This window comes from Marmota monax, unplaced genomic scaffold (assembly GCF_021218885.2).
Source record: "Marmota monax isolate L192 unplaced genomic scaffold, Marmota_monax_Labrador192_F-V1.1 WCK01_AAM20220418_F8-fsc00264, whole genome shotgun sequence".
Taxonomy (NCBI): domain Eukaryota; kingdom Metazoa; phylum Chordata; class Mammalia; order Rodentia; family Sciuridae; genus Marmota; species Marmota monax.
The window spans coordinates 848,647-876,361 of record NW_026693143.1 but is presented as its reverse complement, the minus strand read 5'-3'; the positions used below and the strand labels follow the sequence as shown (position 1 = coordinate 876,361).

Genomic DNA, 27,715 nt, shown 5'->3' with positions numbered 1-27,715 from the left:
TAAAGTATTAACATCTGGTAACAAGAAGAAATTAATTCAGCTATTTATTTTTAGGGAAATTACCAGACTCATGGTCCTTCCTAAAGACAGATGCCCCACACTCTAACTTGTTAGAGACCTGAGTCTTTCCTGTAAGTGGCACCTCCTTTCCCTGGTAGAGGATTTTCTTCTCTGTGTGCCTGTCTTGGAGACAGAACTTAGTCTCAGATTCTTCTTTCTGCCACAATCCTTCCTTTCCATTACTGGGCTTTTCATTTTTCTTCCATGGTCTTTCTCACCAGCCTTTCTTCCTTTCTGGGCTATTTCCTTCAAGGGCCTCTTTCCCTTCCATGCCCTCTGTCATCCTTTATTCATTTATTTTACCTTTGCTACACTTTTTCTCAAGCTACCCTTTCTTGTCCTAGGGAGCCCATCCCTTAGGTGCAGTAAGGGCAGAATCCCCATCCTGATTGCCTCTTGCAGCTTCTGTAATAGTTTGGGCAAGATTGGGGATTTCGGAGAATAATTGTCAGTTTTTGAATACCCATTATTTTCAGGCAGTATTGTCTGGTACCTAGGGCAGACTGGTTAAAGCATCAATAGGCACAGCAATATAAATCAAATCCAGGGGCTGGGTGTATAGCTCCATGGTAGAGCACTTGCCTAGTATGTGTGAGGCTCTAGGTTCAATTCTTAGCACCACATGTAAATAAATAAATAAATAGAAATTTTAAGAAATCAAATCCTGTTTTGGTTCTCAGTATGTCTACATCTATTCAAAAAATAAAATAAAATTATATATATTTGTGCACATGCATGCTCACACTTGAATTACCCAGAAATAGGTTTTGAGATAAGGAGCTGAAATCAGTAGAAAGAAGGGAAAAAAAGCCTTCTTCCAGGGAGGAGCAGTAACCACTGAGTATGTATTAATATAGTGTCAGTTATGGACAGACGGGGCAGTAAATTGTGTGCTCTGGATACAGAAACAACTGAAGGTTGGCCCTGTTCTCAGAGAGCCTCTGGTTGGTCTGTAGAAATGAAGAAGTCAAGAAGTAATAGAAGTGGGTTACTATTGGAGAATTAAGAAACAAGGTGAACAGATCACAAACACGCAGGTAGCTGTGCCGTTGGCTTTCTTCTTTCTGGTTGTAAAATAGTGCTTATAAAATGCTTAGAAGAGATCATAAGGAGTTAGTTTATTATTTAATCCTATTTGATAAGTCAATAGGAAAGTTTCAGGCCATATTATTACTTTATTCCTAACTTGCAAAGCACAGGTCTTTAGGTGTGTACTTGATTGAATATATGGTAAAATAAATGTCATTGTCCTTCACTACCGTGTACTAAGCCTTTCATATAATTAGACCTAAAGCAATTTTCTTAGTATTGTTTTTTATTGTCCTGATTCTGTAAACTTCACTTGGAAAAATAATTTCTTAAATACTTTTTTTCACAATTTGATTGAGATATTATAATTCACATATCATGCAACTCAAAATAAATAGTGACAGTTCAGGGGCTGGAGTTGTAGCTCAGTGGTAGAGGGCTTGCCTAGCACGTGTGAGGTACTGGGTCGTCCTCAGCACCACATAAAAGAAAATAAAATAAAGATATTGTGTTCATCTACAACTAAAAAAATATTTTTTAAAAAATAGTGACAATTCAATTGTTTTAGTCTAACATATTCAGAGTTATGCCATCAACACCACAATTAGTTTTGAACTCTCCACACTCATTAAGTCTGTCTTTATTCATCTCAGTCTGCTGTAACAAAATACTATAAACTGGATGCCTTCTGAACAACTGAAATTTATTCCCTACAGTTCAGGAGACTGGCAAGTCCAGGATCAAGGCACCAGCAGATTCTCATCCACTTCTTTGTTCCTAGACAGCCCTCTTATGGCAAAAGGATGAGGGAGTCCTCTGGAGCCTCTTGGAAAGACACTAATCCCATCTATGACCTAATCACCTACCAAAGGCATCACCTCCTGATACCATCACGTTGGGGGTCAGGATTTCAGTATACAAATGTTGTAGGGACACAGACATCCAATCTACTGTAGAGTCACTTCCTGCCTAATCCCCTAGTCCCAAATGACCACTAATCTACTTTCTGACTCTATAGATCTGCCTGTTCTATATAAATAGACTCACACAATTTGTAGCTGGCTTCTTGTACTTAGCATAATGGTTTTAAGGGTCATTCGCATTGCACCAGGACTTCATCCTTTTCATGACTAAACGAATCCCTTTGTAGGGCCATACCCAATTCCATTCATCAGCTGATGGACATTTGGGTTGCTGCTACTTTTTGTTTGTTAAGAATAATGCTATTATGAACCTTCACACATACAAGTTTTTTTGTGGACATAGGTTTTCAATTTGCTGGGGTATATACCTGGGGGTGCTTGGGTATTATTCATTCTCTATACATTTTTAACTATATTTAAAGTTAAAAAGCATATTTAAAGTCAAATTATCTTCTAATCACACATACACACATGCTCTCACACACACATGCAGACACATCTCATTCTTCCTGGCTGTATTAAAAGTACCAACTTAAGATCATGCTCCTTCCAAGTCACGTTCAGTCTTTCTTTGGATCATCTTATCTTAAATATCTTTTTATCTCTTCCCATTTCCTCATCCCACCTAGTTAGATCCTTGTCATCTCTTTGCACTGACCTCCTAGTTGGCCCCCCGGCTCAATCTCCAGCCCCCTTGATTCACCCCTGCTAAATTAATCTTTCTTAACACTGCTTCTATTTTGCTATCCCTTGAAGTCAAACAGAGAAACCTAGCTACTTGCTCAGCTGTGTTTCCTCAGATAAATCACTTCTCATCTGTAAAAAAGAGGTTTATCAGGTACCTCCAAATATTCTAGTAAAGAGTAGATGATTTCCTCAGCCTTCTGTCCCTCACCAATAAAATGGGGTAAACTCCTCCATGTAGTGATGTTGCATTTGTTCTTGTTGTCTCCTACAGGGACAGGGATCAATATATTAGAGTGTGTGTGTGTGTACGTTTATAAATTTATATTTTAATAAATTTACTTACATAAACACAAAATTGTGATATAATTTCAATACCTATTTTGTATGTATATTACACATTATATATGGACTATATGTAATATTACGTAATATGATCTATACTTTATATACCTTTTTCTTTTTTGAATCTGCCAGCTTCAGTTGCAGCCCTGTGTGCTTAGTGGGTGATCATTCATTGTTTACTAACTAAATCATTTAATTGATTTTCTGCTAAATCCCATTATTTGACTAGGTGGTAACTGTAAGGTGATAAGTTAACTTTTTTAACTTAACAGATAACAACTCTAGAACAGAACAGAGAAGCAAGGATAAAAATGTAGAGTTATATTTTTCAAAAGGTCACTTCGTGAACATGGAAAATTCCTCTACTAATCAAAAAAGATAGCAGCTATAGTATAGCCACAGGTCAAATGCAGGTTACAAAGGTGCTCCATAGGGTGACCCATGACTTCCTTGTCTTTTTAGTACAATGAATGTATTATAAATGAAGTTTTTCATCTTCCATTATGCATGAATCATTTCCTCATACACACTTCTCATCTACGGAAATGTACCCCACTTTTAAGTGCTATTTTCCACTGTTCATTGAGATTATGAATGATATTTATATGTTTGTTTAGTTGCCTGTTTAAAAAGACACTTAATCTGAATCATGATTCCTTTTGTAATTTGACCTGTAAAAATTCACCTCACTGATAACAGACTTTACTACATGGTGATTGATATTTTAATAACATTACCAATTCAGATGTAAGTAATCCTCACTGGAAATTTTAGCGTCCACCCTTTACAAAAATACTTTCTTTCCTTTATAATGTTAAAAGAGCTGTAATGTATAGTGGCCCAGAGAAAGGACTATAAAGCTTAAATATGATTTGGAGTTCACCACTTGGTGAAAAAATGGCCTCTTCTTTCTTGTTCATCCTGTGAAATACTTGTACTGTCAACTGTGTATAATATCAGCTAGGAATAGGAGAGGGTGTGTGTGTATGTGTTTAGTCACCACTTATTGAAGGTCTGCTGGAAGCTGGGTATTCTCATAGATAATATATATTCATAATCTCACATAGTTGATCCTATGAGGTAGGCATCGTTACCTCCATTTTACAAATGACGCAAATAAGGTGCAGAGAGGTGAGTATGGAGACAATCTTAGGAAGCAAAGAGGATCATAAGACAGGTGCCAGGAAATGCCAACATAAAATTGTAAATGGGATTCGTGAAATTGAGAGTTAACAAAGGTCTTTAGCAAATGAAGTTTGAGAAAGGTTATCCTAAACTACTGGAAAATCATTTAAAGTAAGTAATTGTAGTTTTTGATATAGTAAAATAAGTGAAACTCGCTGACCTTATGCAATATCCTGTATAATAAAAATATTTTCCTTAAATGTTGCTCTAGGAAAAGAATTTATTTTTAATTTTTTTTTAGTTGTAGATGAACATAATACCTTTATTTTATTTATTTACTTTTTATGTGGTGCTGAGGATCAAACCCAGTGCCTCTCACATGTGAGGCGAGCATTCTACCCCTGAGCCACATCCCCAACCCTGTTTTTAAATATTTTTATAGTAGGTGGACACAATATCTTTATTTTATTTTTATGTGATGCTGAGAATCGAACCCAGTGCCTCACTGATGCTAGGCGAGCACTCTACCAACTGAGCTATAATCCCAACCCTAGAAAAATAATTTATACAGTCTTAATTTTAAAATGTTCTTGGTAGATGTTCTCTTTCCATTTTGTTATTTAACATCCCCTTATGCACTGTATAAAGCAGAAACATTTTTAAAAATACAAAAACAGCCTTCAGATTTTCTATTCTCTATTGCTAATTTTATCTTTAAATAATTAATTAAAAAGAATTGGGTTTGTCACCTAAAAGGTTTATGTCTAAAAGCAAGCAAGATGGTTTTGCTTAGTGGATTCTCTTCTTGAAAAATAAATTGCATAGCTTTCATTTTTTATGGGCCTTTGTCTCACTATATAAAGAGCATTCCTCTTTTATTTTGGTCTCCAAGCATGGCAGCATGGCTTCTCTAAGTATACACTAGAGTGTCCAGGAAGGTAGATTTTCAGGCAGTGGGGAAGAAAATAGAGTTCAACATGGCTTTGGACCTCTTCAGGTTGTCTTTGTTATGTCTCTTTCAGCCTTTTATTTGCTTCTTCAACCATATACTTCCTTCCAGCTATGTTCTATAATAAAGATCTAGTTATAATAATATAATAAAGAACTAGTATAATAAAGTCCAATTCATTGTATGTGTTAACCAAATTATTCCTACCATTATAAAATTATCTAAGGCTGTAGAAATAAACTCTCCACAAAACCAAAGATTATGTTCATCTCCATCTATCTAAAACATGCCATAAATTATATGAATTTAAGGATATTTAAGTCAGCTAACCCAAGGAGGGAATAACTATACATAAAGACACCTGATAGCCCCAAGATATTTTTTTACCAGACAGCTTGATTAAAAGACAGATTATATCATATATACTTACATCTCCATATTCTACCGTGGCATCTCAAGATTTCACCATGATGAAATACTCCATCCTTCCTCTGAATCCCTCATACCTCTTCATGTTCCTGATGTACACAGCATCCTCTCATATGGAAAAAATCTCCCGACAAACTATTCAGAATTTTCAGCCAAAGATCAAATTGTTCTAAAAGTTTAGTCAAATTCAAAATTCACCTCCTGGACTGTTCCTTCCTACATAACTCATTTCCATTTTCTTGTTACTATGTATTCTCATCCAGAAATCCATTTTAATAACTGATTGCATGCATTCAGGGCTTAGTAGCTGTATATAACTCATGCTGTATATCTGCTGCAAAGCTAAGTTAACAGAGCTCAGAGTCACACTCCCTAAGGTGGTGACCTGTACACCACATTGCTGTTCAGAGCTTCTAGCATTCTCCAAGGCAGGTTTTGCTAAGTGTTCACAGAATAGTGGTCAGGATTCAGACCTCTGCTTCCTGTACTCCTTATTAAAAGAAGCAAACTGATGGGCCAGTTCTAACTCAAGGCTGGAAGAAGGCAATCATAACTGGGGCAAATTCCAGCCAATAAGTAGAGATAAGACTTTATATCCTGGCTGTATGGTAAAACATGACTTTGAAAGTGCTCTACTTGAACACCTACTTAGGGGCTGGGGTTGTGGCTCAGTGGCACATTCGAGGCCCTGGGTTCGATCCTCAGCACCACATAAAAATAAATAAATAAAATAAAGGTACTGTGTCCAACTACAATTTAAAAAAATAAATATTTAAAACACCTAGCCAATGTTAGCTTAAGCATAGCACACATTTGTTTAAAGGCATAATGGAGCTAACAAGAAATTTAGAATGTTGCCAGGGAACAAAATGAAAAAGGAAATGAAACCCAAACAGTAAAGGAATGAACCACTGGTGCAACTGAATTTCAGGTCCCTGTTTCAGTGCTCACTGCTACAAACTAAAGATTTGTGTCCCTCCAATTTGATATATGTTGGTAAAGTCATGTGAAGTCCTAACCCTCAAGGTGTTAGGAGATGGGGCCTTTGAGAAGTGATGAGGTTTTGAGGGTGGAACCCTCACAAGTGGGATTAGTGCCCACGTAAAAGAGGTCAGAGAGGTCCTTTACCCTTTCCACAATGTGAGAAAGCAAGAAAAGAGCCATCCATGAACCAGGAAGTGGGCCCCCACGTACACTTCCCATCCTCCAGAACCGGAAATAAATTTCCGTTTTTGCAAGTGCCTTGGCCTATGGTATTCTGTTTATATTCTGTTTATCAACGCAAACAGACCAAGACACATGCCCCAGAACAAGAGTTAGTCTTATACCTTTGCCTAGGAGAAACATCCATTCAAGATAGTCTGGTTTGTTTGCTTCCCAATAGCCATGGCCTACATATGTATTTTAAGCTGTCCATGTCACTCTATGGGCAGTTTTGCCCTGCCTTTGTAGAGAACAGCTTCCTTCCTGAAAGGTGAGGCTTGGCATGTTTGCATAGACTTCACCAGCTCATCAGTTTAACTGATGCCCTCAATTTTGTCTGTAAACTTGCTAAGCTGGCACACCCACCACTCTAGCCATTCAAGATGTATGCTTAACCAGGAGGGGTCAATTGTGTGTGTTCCTAAATCTCATAATTCCAGTTATACTTATTTTTTGTAATTTCATAATTGTTTTATATTAAGGAAATAAATGGGTATGCAAAGAAAGAAAACTGTTGTTTCTATGAAACACAAGTTCGGTATTTTGGATAGAATGAAAAATTGTGTCTTGAGTAAGTGTGGGTAAAGCAACTCTTCAAAGATTGAGCTTGATGGGGAAAGACTTTAAAATCTAATATCCTAATACTATTGCATTGGGTATTAGGTGTCAATCTAAGAATTTTGGAGGGACCCCAATGCTCAGACCATAGCTGCCAGTCACTAAGTTACAGAGAGTATTAGTTGATCTGGTGGATTGCTCGGTTCCCTGTTATAGTAGAGAAAGAATTTAAAGACACTTGCAAAGCAAACTGAGTATAATACAGAATCCCACAGGCACCAGCTTGTGAAATATCAGGTCTCTGAAGTGCTCTTCAGAGTCCCATGCTGTTCTCTCTAGAGGATTAGCTGAGATGACTGAACTAACAGAACAAAATAAAAGTACTGCAACATAATAGTGGAGTATACAGGCTTTGGGCAAGACAAACCCAGTTTGAATTTCATATCTGCAGTTTGATATGTATTAGTTAAGTCATGTGACTTAACCATCTCTGATCCCATTTCCTCATTTGAAAATCGGGACAATAATAATACTACATTTCTCCTGAAATTTTTGTGAGAATTACGAAGATCATATTTGGGGAGCACTTGGCACCATGCTAGATACAACAGTAAAATATCCCATTGTTTTCCCTGTTTTTATGGGCTTGTGTGTGTGTGTGGTGCTGGGGATTGAACCCAGGGCCTTGCACATGCTAGGCAAGTGCTTTAAAATCGCTGAGCCACAACCCCAGCCCTATGGTTTTGGGTTCTTTTTTTTTTTTTAAATTCTGATGTCTCCCTCTACCCCCAGTACTGAAATTGAACCCAGAGGCACGTTACCCAGTATTTTTTTTTTTTTTAATTTTGAGACAAGTGTCTCACTAAGTTGCTAAGACTGGTCTTGATCTTGGGATCCTCCTACCTCAGCCTCCCAATTTGCTAGGATCATCCACATGTGCCATTGTGCTTGCCTCACTGTGCTTTTTTTAAGGCTTGTGTAGGAGATGGGGATGTAGCTTAGTGGTAGAACACATGCAGAATTCTGGGTTCCATCCCTAGCACCCAAAAAAAACAACTGTCTAGATGTCTTTTAGAACCCAATTCTATAATTCTTCATGAATTTGACTACATAAGTGGTGTGCAAGCTGCCTGTATTTGTTTTCTAGGGCTGCCACAAGAAAATAGCAGACTTAATAACTTAAAGGACAGAAATGTATTCTCTCAGTTTTGTAGGCTGGAAGTCCAAGATCAAGGTGTCAACTTGATTTCTTCCAGGCCTCCCTCCTTGGCTTGCCTACTTGCTGGGTTCTGAGGTGGTCATTTCTCTGTGCACATGTATACCCCTGATGTCTCTTTGTCCAAATTTCTTTTTATGGACACCAGTCAAATTGGATTAGGGCCCACCCTAACTACCTTATTTTAATTACCCTTTAAGGTCCCTGTCACCAAATATAGTCAAACTCTGAGATACTAAAGGTTGAGCTTCAAAGTATAAATTTAAGGGGGACACAATCCAGCCCAAAGTATTTTTCATCACATTTTGAAATAATTATCTTCAGGAATACAAAGTAGGACTGAAGAATTTTTAGGTGTCTTCTAATGCTATGATTCTGTCGGACTCTCTGTATTTGACCTATACAGCAAGTGCATTGATTGTGCTTAGAAAATATTTAAGAACTCGAGGCTTTATGAATTTATATCTAGTATAAAATGAAATATGGTTCCTGATAATAGGCCACAAATATTTTACAATATATTAGTGTTGAAAATACCTGCTTCTGATGAGCTAGGAATTAGGAGATAATATACTTGTGGACCATAGGTATATACAAAGTCAAGTAAAATATTTGGTAACCATGTACCTGTTAAGGTAAAGCATTAGGACAAGGATTATGGGGAAACCTAGAGAAGTCCCTGACCACTCTCAAGGACCTATTTGACCTGTTTGGGAAAACATCAAAAATATTACGAAGTTTAGCTTATTTAATTGCCAGTTAAAGGCTCAGTGCAGACAAGGAGGGCTGTGTGTGCAGAAGAGGACACAATTATCTCTGAAGCCTGGAGTAAAGATTTTTGATCTCTTCACGATTAGCAACCATAATATTAGGAGAAAGGAAGAGGGCATCATCAAGAAAACAGACCCAGAAATGGCTAGCTGCAGATTTAGGACAAATAGGAGAGAGGCCCATGAGGAAGTGGTGTAAATCGTGCTCTGAGAAGCATCTCATCAAGAATAGCTTCAGAGAGTCTCATCTACCCCTGGGGTGAGAACAGGACCAGGATGTGTTCTGCCCTGTCACAAAGTGAACACCAACATCACAACCTGAGTTGATGGTGGGAGGGTTCTTGTTGCAGTGACTGCCAATAGAATACTCATGACATGAAACACCCAAGTCAGGTATCACCAGCTGCTTGTGAGTGATCCTTACCATAAGTGAAAGTAAGGGTCACTTCACTGGCCAGAGGAAAGACATCACAGTTCTTTCCTCCTTTTCCCACTCACAGAGAATATTTTGCTTCCTACTTAACAATGATAATGGCAAATATGATTGAAATGTAATCTGAGATAATTCCTTAAGATCTATCTTTTTTCTTCTAGGCCTCTTTTTCGTGGGAGTTCTGATGTCGATCAACTAGGAAAAATCTTGGAGTAAGTAATCACTGTAATCAGTGTCTATATAGCATGGAAACATTTACAATGACTTTTTCTGACTTTCATATAATATGTTTATCTCTTGTCTTTCTTACCCCCAAGCTGCTGCTGCAGACAGTATTATTTGTGTGGTGAGTGGGGACAGGGTATAAGTACTGTCTTATGAGTCCACCATGATGTGTGGTCTGACTGCTGTGCTTTGGAGGCTTGTGTGCTGCTTGTGTGGATCTTTTTGCTGCCCCTCTTTCTTCGCTTGGCTAAGCTCCACCTCTTTGGAGCAGATGTGTTGTCTGCTCATGGTCATTTCAAACATTCCCATCAGAGGTAAGGCACTTGGTGGCTTAGTAACCCATCCTTGTCCAGGGGCTTCCTGTCCCTATCAAATATCCTTGGTCATCCAGGTTGTTTTGCATTGTTTTTTGTTTGTTTGTTTGTTTGTTTTGATTTGATTTGATTTCCTGGGCTATGACTGGGATGCTACACCATCCTGTTTTCTTTGGAGCACCAAATAAGAAATGAGAATCCTAGGTTCTCATTCTAGATCTGTGGCTAACTAACTGCAACCTTGAGAAAGTCATTTAAAACACCCTTACAAAGTGTTTGGCACGTAGTAAGTGCTTTAACAGTGTTAATGATTGTTGTTGGTATTATAATTCATCACTAATTATTCGGTCTTTTTGTTTCTTAACTTCATTTGGGAAATGAAACTCTAACTTGAGTTCTCCATATGATCCTTTCTTGGTCTCAAAATTCTGGGTTCCAGTTGTTTGTTACATTGCTCCTTGATGGTTTGCAGAGCTCCGTTCACAACTGCATGTTGGTGCCTGTGAGGGTCTGTCTGCTTTAATGTTCATAGAGTGTAACCAGGACATTTCTTCTCACAGCGTGTAGCATGGCATCTTTTTGGGGTTTGTGCATTTACTAAACCCCATCAGCATTGGGGTGGAGTAAAGAGAAAGTGGGTGCTCTGACTAAAAATAGCAGTGACCCTTGCTCTGTGACATTTTCTAGGAATCCTGGTAAATTTTATGAAATCTGAAATCTGTAAGAACAGAAGTTTATGTTAGCACTATCTATTCAAGCATAACTGCTTAAAAGAATTGGAATAAAAATGAAACCAGACTTTGTTCTGGTGACTGGAAGCACCTCTGATAGCCCTCCTCTGGTGCCAGTGCTACCCTGAGTCAGAACCCAATGACTTTAAGACCTAAAAAACATTTGCAAGTTTTGTCTGGTTTTTGGTTCTTGGTTTTATCTGGGGGCTTCCCAGGTCTGAGGCTGCTGCCACTCTTTGAGATGGATAAATTCAGCCTTCAAGTTGCCCTCCTTCTAGATATCAGGTCCATTGATCATTTAGTGGTGAACTTGCATCTGTTCTGCCCATGGTCACTGGACACAATTTGTGTGCATGTGACCCTAAAGAGGGAAATATGAATCCCAGCTGCTCAGGAGGCTGAGGCAGGAGGATCATGAGATCAAAGCCAGCCTCAGCCAAAAGCAAGGCACTAAGCAACTCAGTGAGACCATGTCTCTAAATAAAAGACAAAATAGGACTGGGGGGTGTGACTTGGTGGTCGAATGCCCCTGAGTTCAATCTCCTCTACCTGCACCCCCCCACACACCACAAAAAAAAGAGGGAACCATGAAAGTCAGACCTTCCAGTGCCCCTCAGTTGAAAGGAAAGACACTTTGTACTGAACTCAGCTTGCCAGGCTCAGAAGACCATCACCTGCTCTCCCTTATTTAAACTTCCTGGGGTTTCTGTCCTCCTCCAGCACAGCCTGCAATCTTGTAAGCATTCCCTTAGTACATGAAGCCAGTGCAATGGACCAGAAGGAACATTTGACCAGCCTGTCTGACGTACTTCCAAGGGAAAGCTGGTTCCACTTTTGGCAAAGGCTTGACAATCCTAGGTTGCCAGGAGAAAAGAAGCTGTAAAGTTCGATTGTGCCTTTAGATTTTATTTCTCAGTTTCTGGCATTGTTTCATCAAAATTATTATGTTTTATTTCCTCTGAATGCATTACCTTGCCAGAGAAAATGGACAATGCTGCACCCTAGTGTCACTGTTAAAGTACTTGAGAAATTTTTCCTATCAACGCCATTTATAGATTTTGTATCCTGTCAGTCTTTCCAGTATAAATGTCAAGTTTTTAAGGCTTATATTCAGTGGTTCAAATGGTGGAATGTGATGCAATTACTTCTTAATGAACCTATCAGGATTTCACAATGCTCATATATAGACCATAAAAGTTCATACTGGACATGAGACTGAATTTTTTTAAAAGGAAAAGCTATATTTGCATAATCTTTTTTATCTTATTTTTATTCTAATTTGTTATATATGACAGCAGAATGCATTACAGTTCATATTACACATATAGAGCACAATTTTTCCTATCTCTGATTGTATACAAAATATATCCATACCATTTATGTCTTCATACATGTTATATTTGCATAATCTTAAAGAGAAATGTTTGTGTTTAAGGAGATTTGTACTTGCAAAAAAACAAGCACTAAAAAAAAGAAGGCAAAAAAATAAACACTTTAAAAATGAAACCGTGTTTTTAGCTTGTAACATGACATTTTATCACATTTTTAAGAACAGTATCATCGTTAAATGGAAATAACTAGATTTGTCTACATATATGTGTGTATACACATATATTCAAAGCTGCAAATCAAAAGAATTTTAATTATTTCTAAAAATTTCTATAATCAATTTTTAGCAAAAATGCTGCTATAAAAGAAAAAGCTAAAAAGGAATTAAAGAAAATTTCAAACGATTTTTAATACACATTCTTGTTTGCCACCTCTGCTCTATCCCATCTATCCAAATATATACACATTCATCTCCTTTCATAATTAATAGTGGCATTTTTGTTTTCTTCTTTTTTGGTGAGGGGTGGGATGCTGGAAATTGAATCCAAAACCTGGATTCTGAGCTTATTCTCCACTACTGAGCTACATCCCCAGCCCATTCTCTTTTTCTTACTCTTACTGTCGACCGTGCTATTAAACTTTTGGATATTGCTCAGGTTGGTTCCAGTAAATATGTCCATGTCCTGTCTTTGCCTCAATAATGTGACTCTTTCAGTTGCCCAACAGAAGCAGAATTAGTGTCTTGCCCCAGACACCCAGTGACAGGTGCAATGATTCAGGGTATATATGCTCCTCTCTAGGTGAGGTCTGTTACCTGGGCTTTGTTTAGGTCAGGGTAAGAGAAACAAAGCCTTGCAGATCTTGTGACATTACTACCTTATCTTCCTGAAACCTGGAAATCCTTTCATGAGGTCACCCCTTCCTAGGCCAAGTCTTAGAAAGTACAGACCAAGGAGAAGACTCTAAGATGAACCATGAAATTGTGGCATCATTTCTAACTGGAATAATTCAGTTTAACTCAGAATTTGACTGTATATCCTGTCCACAAAACTATGACTATTTTTTAGTTTGGAGTTAGCCATTTTTTTGTGAGATATAAGTTCTTGCATTCTCTGATTTCCCTTATTCAAACCCACCTAACCACCTTTACATAAACTGTAAATAATATCTATATAATGTATAAATTATGTAGGGCCACTGGCTCATGAAATATCTCTGAAGAATTTTAAGTTTACACATAACTAGGAGTCAAGCAGTTCCTATTTGCAGTGTAGTAATGATATATTTCCTTTATTGATGCACTTCACATTAATAACATTTTTTAACTATGATAATAATAATGAATAATTATATTGACTGTGTGTTCTATGTGTGGAGCACTGTATTATATACTTTTTATAAATTATCACTGACCTTCATTGCAGCCATAAATTACCATCACTGTGTACATAAAAATACCAAGAGTCACAGATGTCAAAACAACTTGGTTTTAGTACTAGTGAGTGAGAGGTGTGGAATTTGAACCCAGATCTACCTCTTTCCAAAGCCTATGCTCTCTTTATCACTTATTATTCTCTCTACGACTCTGATCCCAGAATGGTTTTCAGAGAAAATGTGAGTGATATTCTTATGGTTTATTGTTTTCTTGCTCTGGAATACTGTAGAGTTCTTTATAAAATAGTGTTTGCATAAAATAGAACATACCTTTTAGCCATTTTTCTTTGTCTGATTCCAATGTGTGAAATCTCTGTTTGGGGAATTACTCTTTAACCAAATGGATGTATTAATGAAACCATGACAGAAAGCATGTCCTCACTGAGGTGTTCCATCAGAACTCAAAGAACACTCGTGGGCATAAAGGAAGACTTTTTATACCCATCTGGTCTCCTTTGAATCCAGCAGGTCCTGCTTTGTCAGTATGTTAGGGTTTGCCCTTAATATATCCCCCATTTCTACATAATCTCATATATTTTATACTGCTGCCAGAGTAATCCTTTATCTCCTTCCTATGAATTTTACAATTTTCCTATAAGTTTACCTATCCTCTCCTGTTAGATGATCACCATATTGCAATAGGGCAGAGACAAATAGTCATAAAGTGAATTTCTCCTGGGGAATCTCTGTCCCTAGTGCCTCAAGAGATTTTGCTTTCTTTAGAATTTGGTGAGGAAACAACTTGGCATAGCAGCTAATGCCCACATTCACGTGTTCTTCCCTAGTGTAATTGGACTCCCAGGAGAAGAGGACTGGCCTAGAGACGTTGCCCTGCCCAGGCAGGCTTTTCATTCCAAATCTGCCCAACCCATTGAGAAGTTTGTATCAGATATCGACGAACTTGGCAAAGACCTGCTTCTGGTAAGTTCATGCAGTTCTGTGCCCTGGTATTATTCATACTGAGCTCTGGGCACAAGAATCAGTTCAGCAAGGGCTACAGCCATCACAGCTGGCTGCAGTTTCTTCATGGGTTTTGTGGATTTTGATTCTGGAATGTCCTTCTGATCCATACTCTGAATAAAATCTGCCATCTTTGAATGAAGCCTTAGAAGCTTCTGGATTTGCTTGGGCATATACTTGTTTAGAAGTAAATATTATCTTTCCTTGTTTAAACTTCGTGCTGCCTTAAGTAACTTGTTTGTCATTTTAAGGTCCTTTTCATAAATAGTAACATCTTGGGGGAATGTTTTTCCAAAGGAACCAAGTAGTAAAACTCCTTCTGGGACCAATTTCTTAATTATTAAGTATTTAACATGCCATGCACATGTAAAATCCTTAAGACTCAAACTCATAATACTTGGTGCTTTACCTAAGTTTCTGTACTCAAAGGCCAGAAAAATAGGTACAGAAGAGTATACTTATTGGGAGCTATTCTTGGTGACAGAACCCAGTCAGTAATGGGTATATCCTTGACCTCCTGAATTAAGAGCCTCTGACATCTGCTTCAGGCTGTGGTCAAGTACAGGTCTTCTCCACAAGAAGCAGCAGCTCCCTGGGGCGTGTTTTCCTCATGGCAGTAGGTAGACGCTCCCAGAAGGCAGGCGAGAACATACAGTGCCCCCAAAGGCCTAGGCTTAGAAGAATCATCCTGCCTCAGTCGTCTTTCCACATTCTGTTGTCCAAATCAAGTTACATAGCCAAGGCCAACTTGAAATGGAGGAAGGATTACCCCTCCTTCGGAGGGAGAAGAGAGAAGAAAGGGAGTATATGCGAAAAATTATCCAGTCTATCACAGTATTCGAGTCTTTGCTAAGTTATGATTCTAAAACCTCATTTTGTAAGTAGTTATTTGGCAATGAAATTAAATTTTTGTGCAGAAGCAATATTATTACACAAGATCTTAGAGTTAATTCTCATGCCAGCCTTGTTCCTGAAATAGAGCAGTAATAGAACTTAACTCCCTTTTCTAACTATAATTCTGTAGGACAGAATGTATTAAGAGTTCCCTTTGGAGTTCTCACACACACCCTTGTTTGAGTAAGGAGCTCTCCTTCCCTCCATTCTCTTCCCAGCTCTTAAACTATCAGTGCAGCTGCAGGAAAGGGCTTCCCCCCAGATAATCCTCTAGGGACATCTCTTCCTATCTCACACATATTCCCACAAAGCTTTTCTCTTCTCTCCTATGTCCTAGGGGACTGCTTTCCCCCACCCCCGCCCCTAATGCCATTGCCCTATCTTTTCCCCCTTGGACTGCAGAAAGAGAGACTCAGGCTCAAGAACTTTGCCCCTGCTTTTCTGTCCTTTGGAAGGGCAGTCTTTGCAAAGCTTTTCTAAAGTTGTCTATTAGAGACAGTGAATCCATTCTACACACAAGCGCCTTTCTGGATTGTACTTTTTTTTTTTTTTTGGTGGTGGTGCTGAATATTGAACCCAGGGGCTTGTGCATGTGGATATACCAACCAAGCTATATCCCCAGCTACAAGCTCCTCTCTCTGCCTGCTATTTAGCTCTTGATTTTTCAGAAGACCCAAAACTGAAACTGATATTTGCAGACTGATAGGGAGCTTAGGATAAATAAGATTTCAGGGGACTAGAGAATTTGCCTGAAATTATATATAGAATTTTCTATTTATATGTACCTTTCTTTTTTTATTATTTTTAGTTGTAGATGGACACAATACCTTTATTTTATTATTCATATATTTTTTATGTGGTCCTAAGGATTGAACCTAGTGCCTCATACATGCTAGGCAAATGGTCTACCACTGGGCTACCCCCCCAGCCTGTATGTGCCTTTCTTTAAGATCAGTAGCTTTCAACTATTAATGGGGTCCGTAATCTAGTCAGAACATAATGAGGACTGTGAGCAGGAACCCCAAATGAGTGGGAAAGTCTGCATAACCATAAAAATATTAAGTCTTTGGATTACATAGAGGTCTTGAAATTTATAGGCATTACAGAGGCCCACTTCCCTTCAGTGGGCATTGCCTCAAATGGTATGCTTCTTTGTAGCCTGTGGCTCCTGGGACAATGGGCAGGTCCTACTCATGGTAATTAGTGCTTGTCACCAGGTAGGTGCTCAGCTTGGTAAAAGGAGAAAGGAGTGGAGGAACAAGATTACATGTGGTTGAAGTGGAAATGAGACTGACATTGGGGACTTGGTTGACAGTTTGGGAGCAGAGGTTCACCTGTCCCTCCTTTTACCTTCTACCTCAGTTGCCTAGCCAAACTGACCAGACCATTTGACTCAGACCAGGTACTACTTAAGTGCAGGGACCAGCTCATTTGCTATAGTACTCCTGTGCTTGAATCGTCCACCTGGAATAGACTTTAGAGACTTGAATTGAATCTTACGGGTTCCTTGAAGGGATGCTGCTAACCAATGGGGCATCTTGCTGAGAGTTAGAAAGAGGGCATCCTTCTCCTGGGTGATGCAGTCCTAGGGCAAGTAATAGGACTAGGCGGGGCTTGTTCAGTAATTACCTTTTACACCTCCACCACCTTGTTCAGTAATTACCCTTTACACCTAAGTAGGGCACCTCATCTGTTATCTGCACATTGACAAACCCTGGGAGAAGGCAAGGCGATAGGGTGAAGTCCCTGGCTATAGAACTAAGTTTTCTAGAAGAATCTCAGCGTAAGTAAGGCTATATACATACTACAAATATAATATTAACTTTGGGGGTGCTGGGGATCAAACAAGCTAACAAGCACTCTTCCACTGAGCTACACCTCCATTTTTTAAGGAATCTGGAATAGTCTGGAGAGAAACCGTAGGTCAGCAACATACCACAGACAATCAAAGGATGTTGTCTTTTCCTTCAGGGCAATTTATGCATTAGGGGCATATACAAGTAAAGTACTGTCTACATATTATGTAGTGTTCCTTGAAATAAATATTCATTCTTATTATAGATATATTTAATACATGACAGTGAATAGAGGAATAACTATGTAAAGCATATTATTTACACTAATGTTTTATATCCGTCAATCTCTTTTTCTTTATTACAGAAGTGCCTGACATTTAATCCAGCCAAAAGAATATCTGCCTACAGCGCCCTGTCTCACCCATACTTCCAAGACCTGGAGAGGTGCAAGGAGAACCTGGATTCCCACCTGCCCCCCAGCCAGAACCCCTCAGAGCTGAATACAGCCTAAGGTCCCCGTGGCTATCTTGAGCTGATCATCTGGAGAATACCCTTAGTGGCTGATGGGTCCCCCTGAGCAGAGCTATTGAAGGTCACTGTCTGGAGGCCTTCCAGCTGCCATCTTTTGGATGGGTTCTGCTTCTTCAAGGAAATCGCCTAGTTTACTGTTTTGGAATCAATGCAAGAGTGATTGCAGCTTTATGTTCATTCATTTGTCTGTCTGTTTATTTCAAGAACCTGGAAAAATTCCAGAAGAAGAGAAGCTGCTGACCAATTGTGCTGCCATTTCATATTTCTAACCTTGAATGCTGCCAGTGTGAAGTGGGTGATCCAGGCACAGCTGAGTTATGATGTAACCTCTCTGCACCTGCTGGGCCTGATTTGGTACTTTTGAGTGTGTGTGTACATGTGTGTAAGAGAGATTTTGTGATCTCTTAAAGTGTTACTTTTTGTAAACGGCAAGAATAATTGAATTTTAAAGACTCAAGGTGACCGATAAATTCCAGGCGCTGTCCACTGAAGGTGATTCACCAGAATGATCTTCTCAAATTAGAAAGTTGAGCCTATGTCCTCAGCATTTCTGTTCTGGCCAAAAGGAGTAAATTTGTTAATAGTTAAAGATGAAGTTTTAGACACACAGCAAAAAGGAAGAAAAAAAATTCTAATATCCTTTAAGAGACCTGTTTTTTAAAGCATGCATTCTGTTTACTCTTTTGAAACTGAATTTACTTGTTGTAAGTCTATTTTAACCTTCTATATAGTATCATGCTTTACTGTTTCTTTTGAAAATATAAGCTTTTTATTACTTGCTATAGATTTAGGGATTGTACCTCGAATAGGTTAAAAAAGAAAAACTAGAGAAAGCCTTTATTTTCTGGTTTGAAATGTCTTGACTTCTTTTTCGGTTTTCGTTTTTACTTAGTTTTTGTTTTTAGGAATTTGTCAAAACTGTTTCCTGTTTGGATTTGGAGAGTAGTTCTCTCTGACCAGGGACAGAGATACCATTTAAATTTTCTGTATCTATTACACTGTACTTTTCACTATGCACTGCCTTATTTGCAAAGTGTCCATCTTATCTATCTCCCAGCACCTCTCATATATATTGCTCCCATTTCATAACTCATAACAGATGCCAAAGCTGTTCCATGCACCACCTGCTTGCTTGCTTTCAATGAACCTTTCATAAATAGGCAGCTTCAGATTATGGTTTATGGCCTTGATTCTACAATCCTAACAGGGCCCCATATGTTCTTGATGCAGTCTTCCTACCTGGCATCTGCTTGAGTTACCTAAGCAATGAATAGGATACTTGTTCCACTCTGTCACCAGCACACAGATTGCTATAAACTGTTACTTAGTGTTTTACATTTTTGTAGAATTTATGCTTAGTGTAATTTCTAAGGGAATGTCTTTAACTGTTTTTTAGAGCTAGCTGTTAATATTCTAAATAATCTTTGTCTCCCTCCTCCAGGCCATGCTTGTTTCCAGTGCCTTGTGCTGACTCCTGCTGTCTGCAGGACCAGCCTGACCTGGGCATTATAAACAGCTCTACTTTTTCTCGAGATGCTTTCTCTCTCATCCTTTGTATCCCATACCACCTCTGCCTTCTCTGTAGTTTGGTGCTGAGAGAACTTGAGTAACCAGAAGACACAGAAAGCGTCTTTGGAGAAGTTCAGCTTCCTGTGCTTTCTGACTGTTTGAGTACATGCAACAAACAGCTAGATTGTGTTGAGAGTTAGGCTTTTCAAGGACTGGCCATTGCTTTGCTCAGTAGAAAGTGTTTCAAATGATGCTTATGCATTATCAAGCTCACTGAATTCTTCCCAGCTTCATATTGTTATCTCATAGCAAAGGGTAATGATAACCTAAGCTTAAGAACATAATTCCTGAACAAGAAGAAAATTTAGGAGATGTTTTCTTCTCAAAAGCTTTTTGGGGATAGAACTGTTCTTTTTTAAAACATACATTGTTTAACATTGTTCTAGTTCAGTAGCTTTAGGAACAGGAATGTTTTCTAACGCAAGGTAAAAAAGATGGGCTAAGCATGTTTTATACTTCCTTCCTGTGACAGCATTAATGATGTGTTGTCACCACTGTAAATGCTTGAGATATAATGAATCTAGGAGCATTCTGAGCAAGGTATATTCTAAGTCTTACCTGGAAATTAGTTCTGCCTTTGATTGAGGTTCAAAAGACAAAAGACATTTTTTTTCCCCTGGGGCCTAGAAATTTAATTTTAAAATTCACTGCACTGATTCACCATGACCTTTTCTTGGTTGGTATCCATGTGTTAAAGTGAACATAACTTGACTCTTTGCTTTTGCAAAAGTTTTTTCAGTGGTTCCCTCAAGAAAAATGCAGCTGTTCTTAACTGGAATTTTTCAGCATTTTTAGAATTTTAAATAAGTTGGTGAGCTCAGTTTTTATTTCTAGCATCTGCTTTGGGCTTATTTATAAGTAATGTTTGTAAAGAAAAATTCAAACACATTTTGGCACTAGATGCTTTGCCCATCACCCTCTGGTGGCACAGAATGAAAGGGCATCTCAGCTTCACAAACTCAGTTAAGTCTCATAGTTCTTCCATTGCCATGGTGGTTGCATTTAGGCAATGATTCTCTTGTTATATGTCTTTACACCCAGGCTCACCACTTCTAAAACCCAGGTACCCCATGAGCAGCTTTGCCATTAGGGCACTTTTTGAAGCATACAGTAGAATAAGAACCTAGTGAATATCGCTTATTCTTCTGTAACATGGCTTCAGACTTCTTTCCCAAAAGCTAGGCAGTGGTTAACTGAAAAGATCATACTTCCCCAAGAAAGAAGCTTATGGCAAGAAAAAGTATCAGATTTGAAATCATGTTTGAATATATTCTAGAACTAGTGTACATATGTATGTGCCTTATAGCTTCTGTTTGGGGCGTGGTTCTGGTGGCCCAGGCCTTGTGGGCTGTTATGGAGTTATAACAACCTCAGTATAAAAAAAAGGAAAAGAAACATATCTGTTTATCATAAGCTATCTCATGGCAAAGGGTAACCTAAGCTCAAGAACATAATTCCTGAGAGCTTGTAAGAACTCATTGGGTTGGAGCCTCCCACTTTGTCCCTCTGAAGAGGCTGGAAACTCAAAGAGAAAGAGCCTCTCTGGAAGAAAGCTTGGGGCCATTTCAGCCCCCTATATTCTCAGATTTTTCCCTCAGGAAGCACACACTGTGAATGGCAGGTTTTTCATTTAGCCCCAGGTGATTTACTAAAAATAGTTTAAAATTATTCAACTGAGAGTAGAATCTCGGCATATTAGTTTCCAGTACAAATGAAAATTTCAGAATGCACAGATGTTAAGATCTTAAAGAAAATGTGTTCCTTTTAATAGAAAAATATATAGTTTGATTCTAGAACATGGTACTATCCATTTTGTTGAAAAAAACCAATAGTACCAAATATTTTGAACTTTAAATTATGTATTTAAATTGATTTTTTAATAACAATAGCTGCCTCTCTTTAAAGTGGTGCCTAATTAAAGTCAGTAATGCAATTCTCATTCCATTGTGGAAATTAAATCATGTGAACTTCATGATATCATAAGCATATTAAAATTCTTATGTTCAAAGAATGGCTTATCTTTTAAGTGACAACTTGACTATTTTTATGATAAGCACATGAGAGTGTCTTACATTTTATTTTCCAAATACAAACTTTTGTTGCATAATTGGCTCTAGGAACATATTGACAGAATTCAAAAGAATGCACGTTTGATGTTGTGACATAAGAATAAAGATGTGGCATGACTTCTTTTTTGTGGCATGACTTCTAAATCTTTAAAAATTATTTATGAAACATTGGACAGTGAATAGAGGAAATTCTGAAGAAACTGAACATATTCAAAGGGTAGTTTCAAAGTTACATATATTTTGAAGCATATATTTTTTTATCCTCAAGTATATTGTAAGAATTGATATTAAAATCACCTGGCAACTATGGACTTGACATGTTCAAAAACATATCTTATGGAAAAGCTATCCCAGGCATAAATTAACATATGCCTTAGAGTATTCACTGTTTAAAAAAAAAAAACATTTTTTAAGGCATGTGATTCCTATGCCATTGGGACTTTTGAAAAATTGTAAATCTTACAAACTCCTTTATCATGTACATTAATACATTAAGTACATATGCCTTCTCCAAAAAACTTCCTGAGACTACCAAAGCCTGAAAGCAATGTAAATCCTGGGGAAAATAGTAATGGTATTTCCTCAAAAGCATGAGAAAATAGCATTTTCATTCCTTACTGACTTCATTATTATCAATACAATTTTAGTCCAATTTTGATACATACTTATATCTCAAGCATTTCTAACTTGTTCTTTTTTAGAAAATAAGCCAAATCTATTCCTTTGGCCTTCTCTGTCTTCTGATCTTTGTAAATAACAGAACTGTAGAAGTAGGAGGAAAATGATACTCTTAATGTTTTTTTCTCAATTAGTTTTTATTTTGTTTTTGTTTTTTAAGTGGAGTACCAGCTTTTCAAAGTATTTTGCATTTACTGGTTTGCTGGTATTCTCGGGGAGTTAGTTTAGATTAATAAATGGACTTCCATTAGAATCTTGGTTTCCTTGATCCTGGTGCTCTGGCCTTTAAGAAGAAAGAGCTACTTGAAAGTACACGCTTTCCCGTCCCCCCCCCCCAAGCATCTATTGAGATACTATTACAGAAATTTAAAGTTAATGTTGTAGAAATTGAAGGTAGTTTTTTGTTTATTTTTAATGGTAGGTATGAAAAGTAGTTAAAAAAAAAAAAAACTTTTAAAAAAGGTCTGTTAATTCACAGTCCTAAGAGCTGGACTCTTCTGTTTTATTACAGTGTGTTCCACAAGGTGGCGCTTTCAAAAAAATAAAAATCTGGCCAAGGCTGAAGAGGTAGTTCTAAGGACTTTATTCTTTTTTTCTGCACATCTTTAACTTCTGCCTAGCACTTGTTCCTAAATATAATTAATAGTGTTCATAATGTTCTGTAACTTAAGATATTTTAGTTGTTTATCTAGGTTCTGAACGATTGTCTGAAAATTAATTGTGCTAGATGACTTTATGCCTATTTTGATCTTGAGTCAAGAAAGCCTAGTCACTTTTATTCAGGACACTTTTTTTTTTTTTGAGGTACCTAGTTACCTCACTTTTCTACTTTGGGCAGACTCATTTATTAAAAAGGCAATTCTCATTTTGTGAACAGAATAGTTTTGTTAGGAGTATAAAATTTAATCAAGAAGCCCCAGTTAAAACACCAACACCCCAGTCTACTGGTTTCACATCCTCTACATGGTGACCTTTTGACCCTGATTCCACTTTAAAATTCTAATTTAAAAATCAGATGAGCAAAATAAGTAGTGCATCAATAATTAAATAGACAAAATCTTTTCTAAATAATTGCTATACTGAAACAGCACTAAAATGCTAAAAGACCTGGTAAATTTTACACTTGTATAATGACTAATGCAAATTCCTAAGAAATTCTAACTCTTAGGTATTGTCTAGGTATATGAGCATAATTTAGCAACTCTCCACATCTCTGGTTTCTCCACTTTTAAAGGTTTTTAGCATTCATGATATGTTTGTTTTAATTTACGTTTCTGCTCAGAGACCCACTTTCCTCTTGCCCCTCCCCTAATGATTAACAAAATTTAGGAGGAAGGAAATGACAGTATTCTTCGTTTTCTGTAACACAGTACAATAGGCCGTGTACTCACTCTTGAATGGCAGAAACTCAGTGGTACCTGCTTTCCTCCAGAGAGGCAGGCAAGAAAATCTCGGTGATTCACACTGAATCAAAATGCCACACACACACACACACTAGGAACTGTCAAAGTTCTAAGAAATCATGACCCCGCGCACCCTCAGCCCTCCCCGAAGGGGAGCCCAATTTAAGCCCCCAGAAAGGTCCACTTCAAACCCAGGTCTGTTACCTGGGCCAGAGCGAACGTCACTGGCTGGCGTTCCCAACTTGATCCGCACCTGGACGCCTTCCGGGCGCGGCGCCCCGCCCCTCAGCAGGAGAGTGGCAGGGGGCGAGCTGCCCGAGACCCACCAGGCGGGAGACCGCCCGAGGTCCAGGCTCTGCTGCTGTCTCAGAGGCATCCGTTCTGCAATCTAAGGAAGTAAAATGACGCAGGAAGTCAACGGGTGTCTTCTGTGCATAAATAAGTACAACATAATTCTCCGAACGTTCGGGTATGAAGGGATGCGGTAGAAGCTGCTCTCTGCGAAGCTCTACCAGGCATCCCAAGTTGTAAGCTCAGCCTTTTTTTTTTTTTTTTTTTAAGAGAAGACGTATAATTGCAGGAAATGCTTTTTCTTTCTTTTTTTTTTTTTTCTGTCATTCTACATTTATGATGGCAAAGGAGATTCCTGGAAAAGTTGTTTTGAAAAGTTGTTTATTTTCTACTCCATCTTCAGTTGGCAAAACTTCCTCTTTAGTTTCCAATTTTTCTCCCCCTCCTCCACCCTTCAAGTAATTACAGGCATGTAAGTTAATTATCTCCTGTAAGAGGGGGCTTTCCGTTGAGAGGAATCTTTTGTGTGAATAATCTGATCACACCCACCAAAAAAAAAAAAAAAAAGAAAAGAAAAAAATCAACCCCTTCTCTACTTTAGAAGTTTGGAATCAAAAGTAGATTTTCCTAAAGGAGACATATAGCTGTATATTGACTGAAAAGAACTGTGACTTTAGCACTAATCAGTAAACACAAAACGACACCAATATTTAATTTCAGACTGGTTTTTAGTCAAATTCCCTCTGTGTTTAGGTCAAAATTCTGATGGTACCTTGGAGCCCTTACTTGAAAATTTCTAATCTTAAATTTTATGAAATGAATAACATGTATTAGCTAACAATACTTCTGTGGTCACCAGCAACTCTGAGTTTGACCGTTAAGTCTTTGAATACTTAAAATTGGTCCAACAGTAGTGCATTTTTTGAACCCGCAAGTGTACCATGTCTTTTCACTCTTGGCCTTTGTTTGCAATCATATACACATGTAAGTTATAGCTCCTTACTTACTTTTTATTCATTTATTTTCCAGTGACCATTAATTAATGTGTTAGTATTTGGAATTAATAGCAACCTAGATACAGCACTTAGCAGGTGGAGAATTTTTTTCAAGTTGTTCTACATTTGCATAAATTATTTCTATTATTATTCATGTATATTATTTATTTCTGAGTCACACTAGTCCTGTGAAAGTACAACTGAAGGCAGATTTACTAGGGCTTGCATTTGAGGTTCATTATCATGGTCTTGAAATTAAAAGTTAGATGAAACCCCCAAGTAAGCTGCATGCATTTTTATTTTGATTAGTAGATACAAGTCTATAGATGTAGTATTTTTGGTGTTTTATCATTATGTAAACAAATTAAAGCAGAGGTCTTTGTAGTTGTTGCTTGTGTTGAATATGCATATAGTATAGGGTGAAATTACAGCAAAAGTAAAAGCTAAAGGTAGAAAAGCATTTTAGAGATTGCCTTCATTTAGGAACTGGGCCAGGTGGCCAGCAGAGTAGATAGATGCCAGGCAGAGACAAGTGTCTGGGCGGTGCCTTCTGTCTGGCCTTGTGAAGAAGCTTCTCCCCAAGATCTAGTGTGTACTAGGTGTCCTGTGCAGAAGTGGGAACAGGTAGTACTGCTGAAAGGGGAGCAGTGTGAAAGCTGTTCTGTAGAAGCAGAACTGGCAGCTTGTGCCTTGAGGCTTCCAGAGCAGGTCAGATGAAGAAGTCCAAGTTTCCATGCTTCGGGCAACTTAGCTGTGTACAGAAGCAATCCAGCCTGGTAATAAAAAGCAAGGGTTGTTCATACAGTAATTGAAAAAGGGATTTTAGCAACCAGCAATTCCCAACACCTCAAAAGCTTGCTGCATTTCTGGTATTTTAGGTATTTCTGGTATTTGATCTGAAGGTTAAAGGGCAAGTGTTTTGTATAGAAAAGCAGTATGTGTTAAGAAAAGCACAAAGTCAGTTCCTATAGAGGGCAGATTAGAACTAGAGAATTTTGTAGGATTATCATTTCTAAGATGCGCATGTTTTCACTGTAAAATGTATTAGTGCTTCAGCATTCCCATAGTAAAAACTTTCTTCCAAGTTTCAGCAAGGCTGCCATACACAGTAAACTTCTTTCTTTTTTTACTTAAAAGAGAAAATGTTTTAAAAGTTTTTAAAAAAAAAAAAATCTTAATTTGGACTTTTGACTTATTGGTTTCTATATGTGAAATCACAGTTCTTAGAATGGAGAGACTGTGCACATCAGATACAAATCTAGGCTATGAGAACAGCCCAGGATGACTATTACCTATCTCCACAGCCTACATCCTGACCCCATCCCTGTAACCATCTCTTCCTCTCTCCAACTAAGGTGCTCCTTGCCACCACCCTGACCTGTCCAAGTGGTGCTCTCTGTCCTCTGCTCATTTGGAGTCATCAAGGACATCATGAGATTAGATACCACAGTGTGCCTGCCTAGACCTGGCCACCACTCCTACTTAACATTTGGCTGGCCACGGTCATCAATAGATGGTTCGTGATGCCAGGCACTGAATGTGCCCATGACATCAATTAGACATGCCCTCTAGCATCTTTGTATGCATCTTGATCTTTAACCAAGTTGTTCTAGGAAGCATTCAGTTTTGGCTGTGGTACCAAGAGAAAAACTAACCAAGAATATAAACCACATTCCAGGCTGCTGTTTTCTATCCATTTGCAGGCTATACTTCTACTGTATTTCTTCATACTTGAAATTCATTCTGCTATTTAATATCAGGGTACAGACATCAGGGTGCATGTTCCCTAAAGGTGCATAATTACTCTCATTCCGTTTGCTCACATTGCTACAGAATGCTCTGTTTTGGTGCTTTGGACCCAGCAGGTCAAAAATGCAGTGTGGAAAATCACTGCCAGGAACAGTCTTACAAGAATGTTGGCCAATGACTTGGTGTTAGATCTGTTCTTTTCTCTGCATACAAGGTTGAGAGTAACCACACTGGCCTGTCAGGTCCACCCCAGCGTCCTTCCTATGTTCTACTCAAGGGTGGGTGTAGCACAGCCCCGGGAAAGCAGGGATTTTCTTAACTATATGGACTATCAGCCCTCAAAAAAAAAAAAAAATGACCTTGGGTACAGACAACATCGGACAGGGCCAAGTGGGCCATATCCTGTTCCACACGGAAATGTCTTTAGAGGGCCCTGAGCTGAATGTTCTCGCTCTCTTCCCTTGAGGCAGATAAAAATAGTGGTCAGTTTATCTAAGCCCATCCCATCAGAAGAGGAGAACAGAAAAATAGGTGTTTGTGTCAGGTAAAATATGTCATCCAAGGATCTCCACAACTTCCATTAAATACCCCACCACTAGAACTCTGTTTTTTTAAAGTAACTTAAGTAAGAGATGCTTTCTGACCTGGGATCTCTGGGGTAGCCATTCCTGTTTGCATCTTACCCTGACACTTAATTGGAGAGAAAGAACTGCAGTGGCGATTCTGTTGTCATGGCAAAGGCAACAGGTCAGGAAATTCAGAGGGTTACAGTCAATAATCCTTTGGAAACTGGATGTCTTACTGGGTGCTAGAATGCAAATATCGGTATTTATCGTCAGATAATGGAATTCGTTGTTTTTTCAAAATTAGTGTTGAAATGTTACTGTCCATTGTGTTCACTTACACAGAAGTGAAATTGAAACAAAAAGAAAATGCTCTGTTCATTTGTCATACCTTTTGTATTTCTTACAATAAAAATATTGGTAGCAAATAAAAACAATAAAAAAGGCAAATTTAAACTGC

General features: G+C 38.2%; 1 protein-coding gene across 3 annotated transcripts in view; it reads left to right on the top strand.

The window, feature by feature from the left end:
- The window catches only part of Cdk6 (cyclin dependent kinase 6), a 217,155-nt gene extending 189,440 nt beyond the window's left edge, over positions 1-27,715 (top strand). For all 3 annotated transcript variants that reach the window (XM_058582886.1, XM_058582887.1, XM_058582885.1), the window contains exons 6-8: positions 9,886-9,936; positions 14,543-14,678; positions 17,772-27,715. In XM_058582886.1, the coding sequence (XP_058438869.1) occupies positions 9,886-9,936; positions 14,543-14,678; positions 17,772-17,918 (334 nt within the window). In that variant the 3' untranslated portion in view covers positions 17,919-27,715. The remainder of the gene's footprint in view (positions 1-9,885; positions 9,937-14,542; positions 14,679-17,771) is intronic.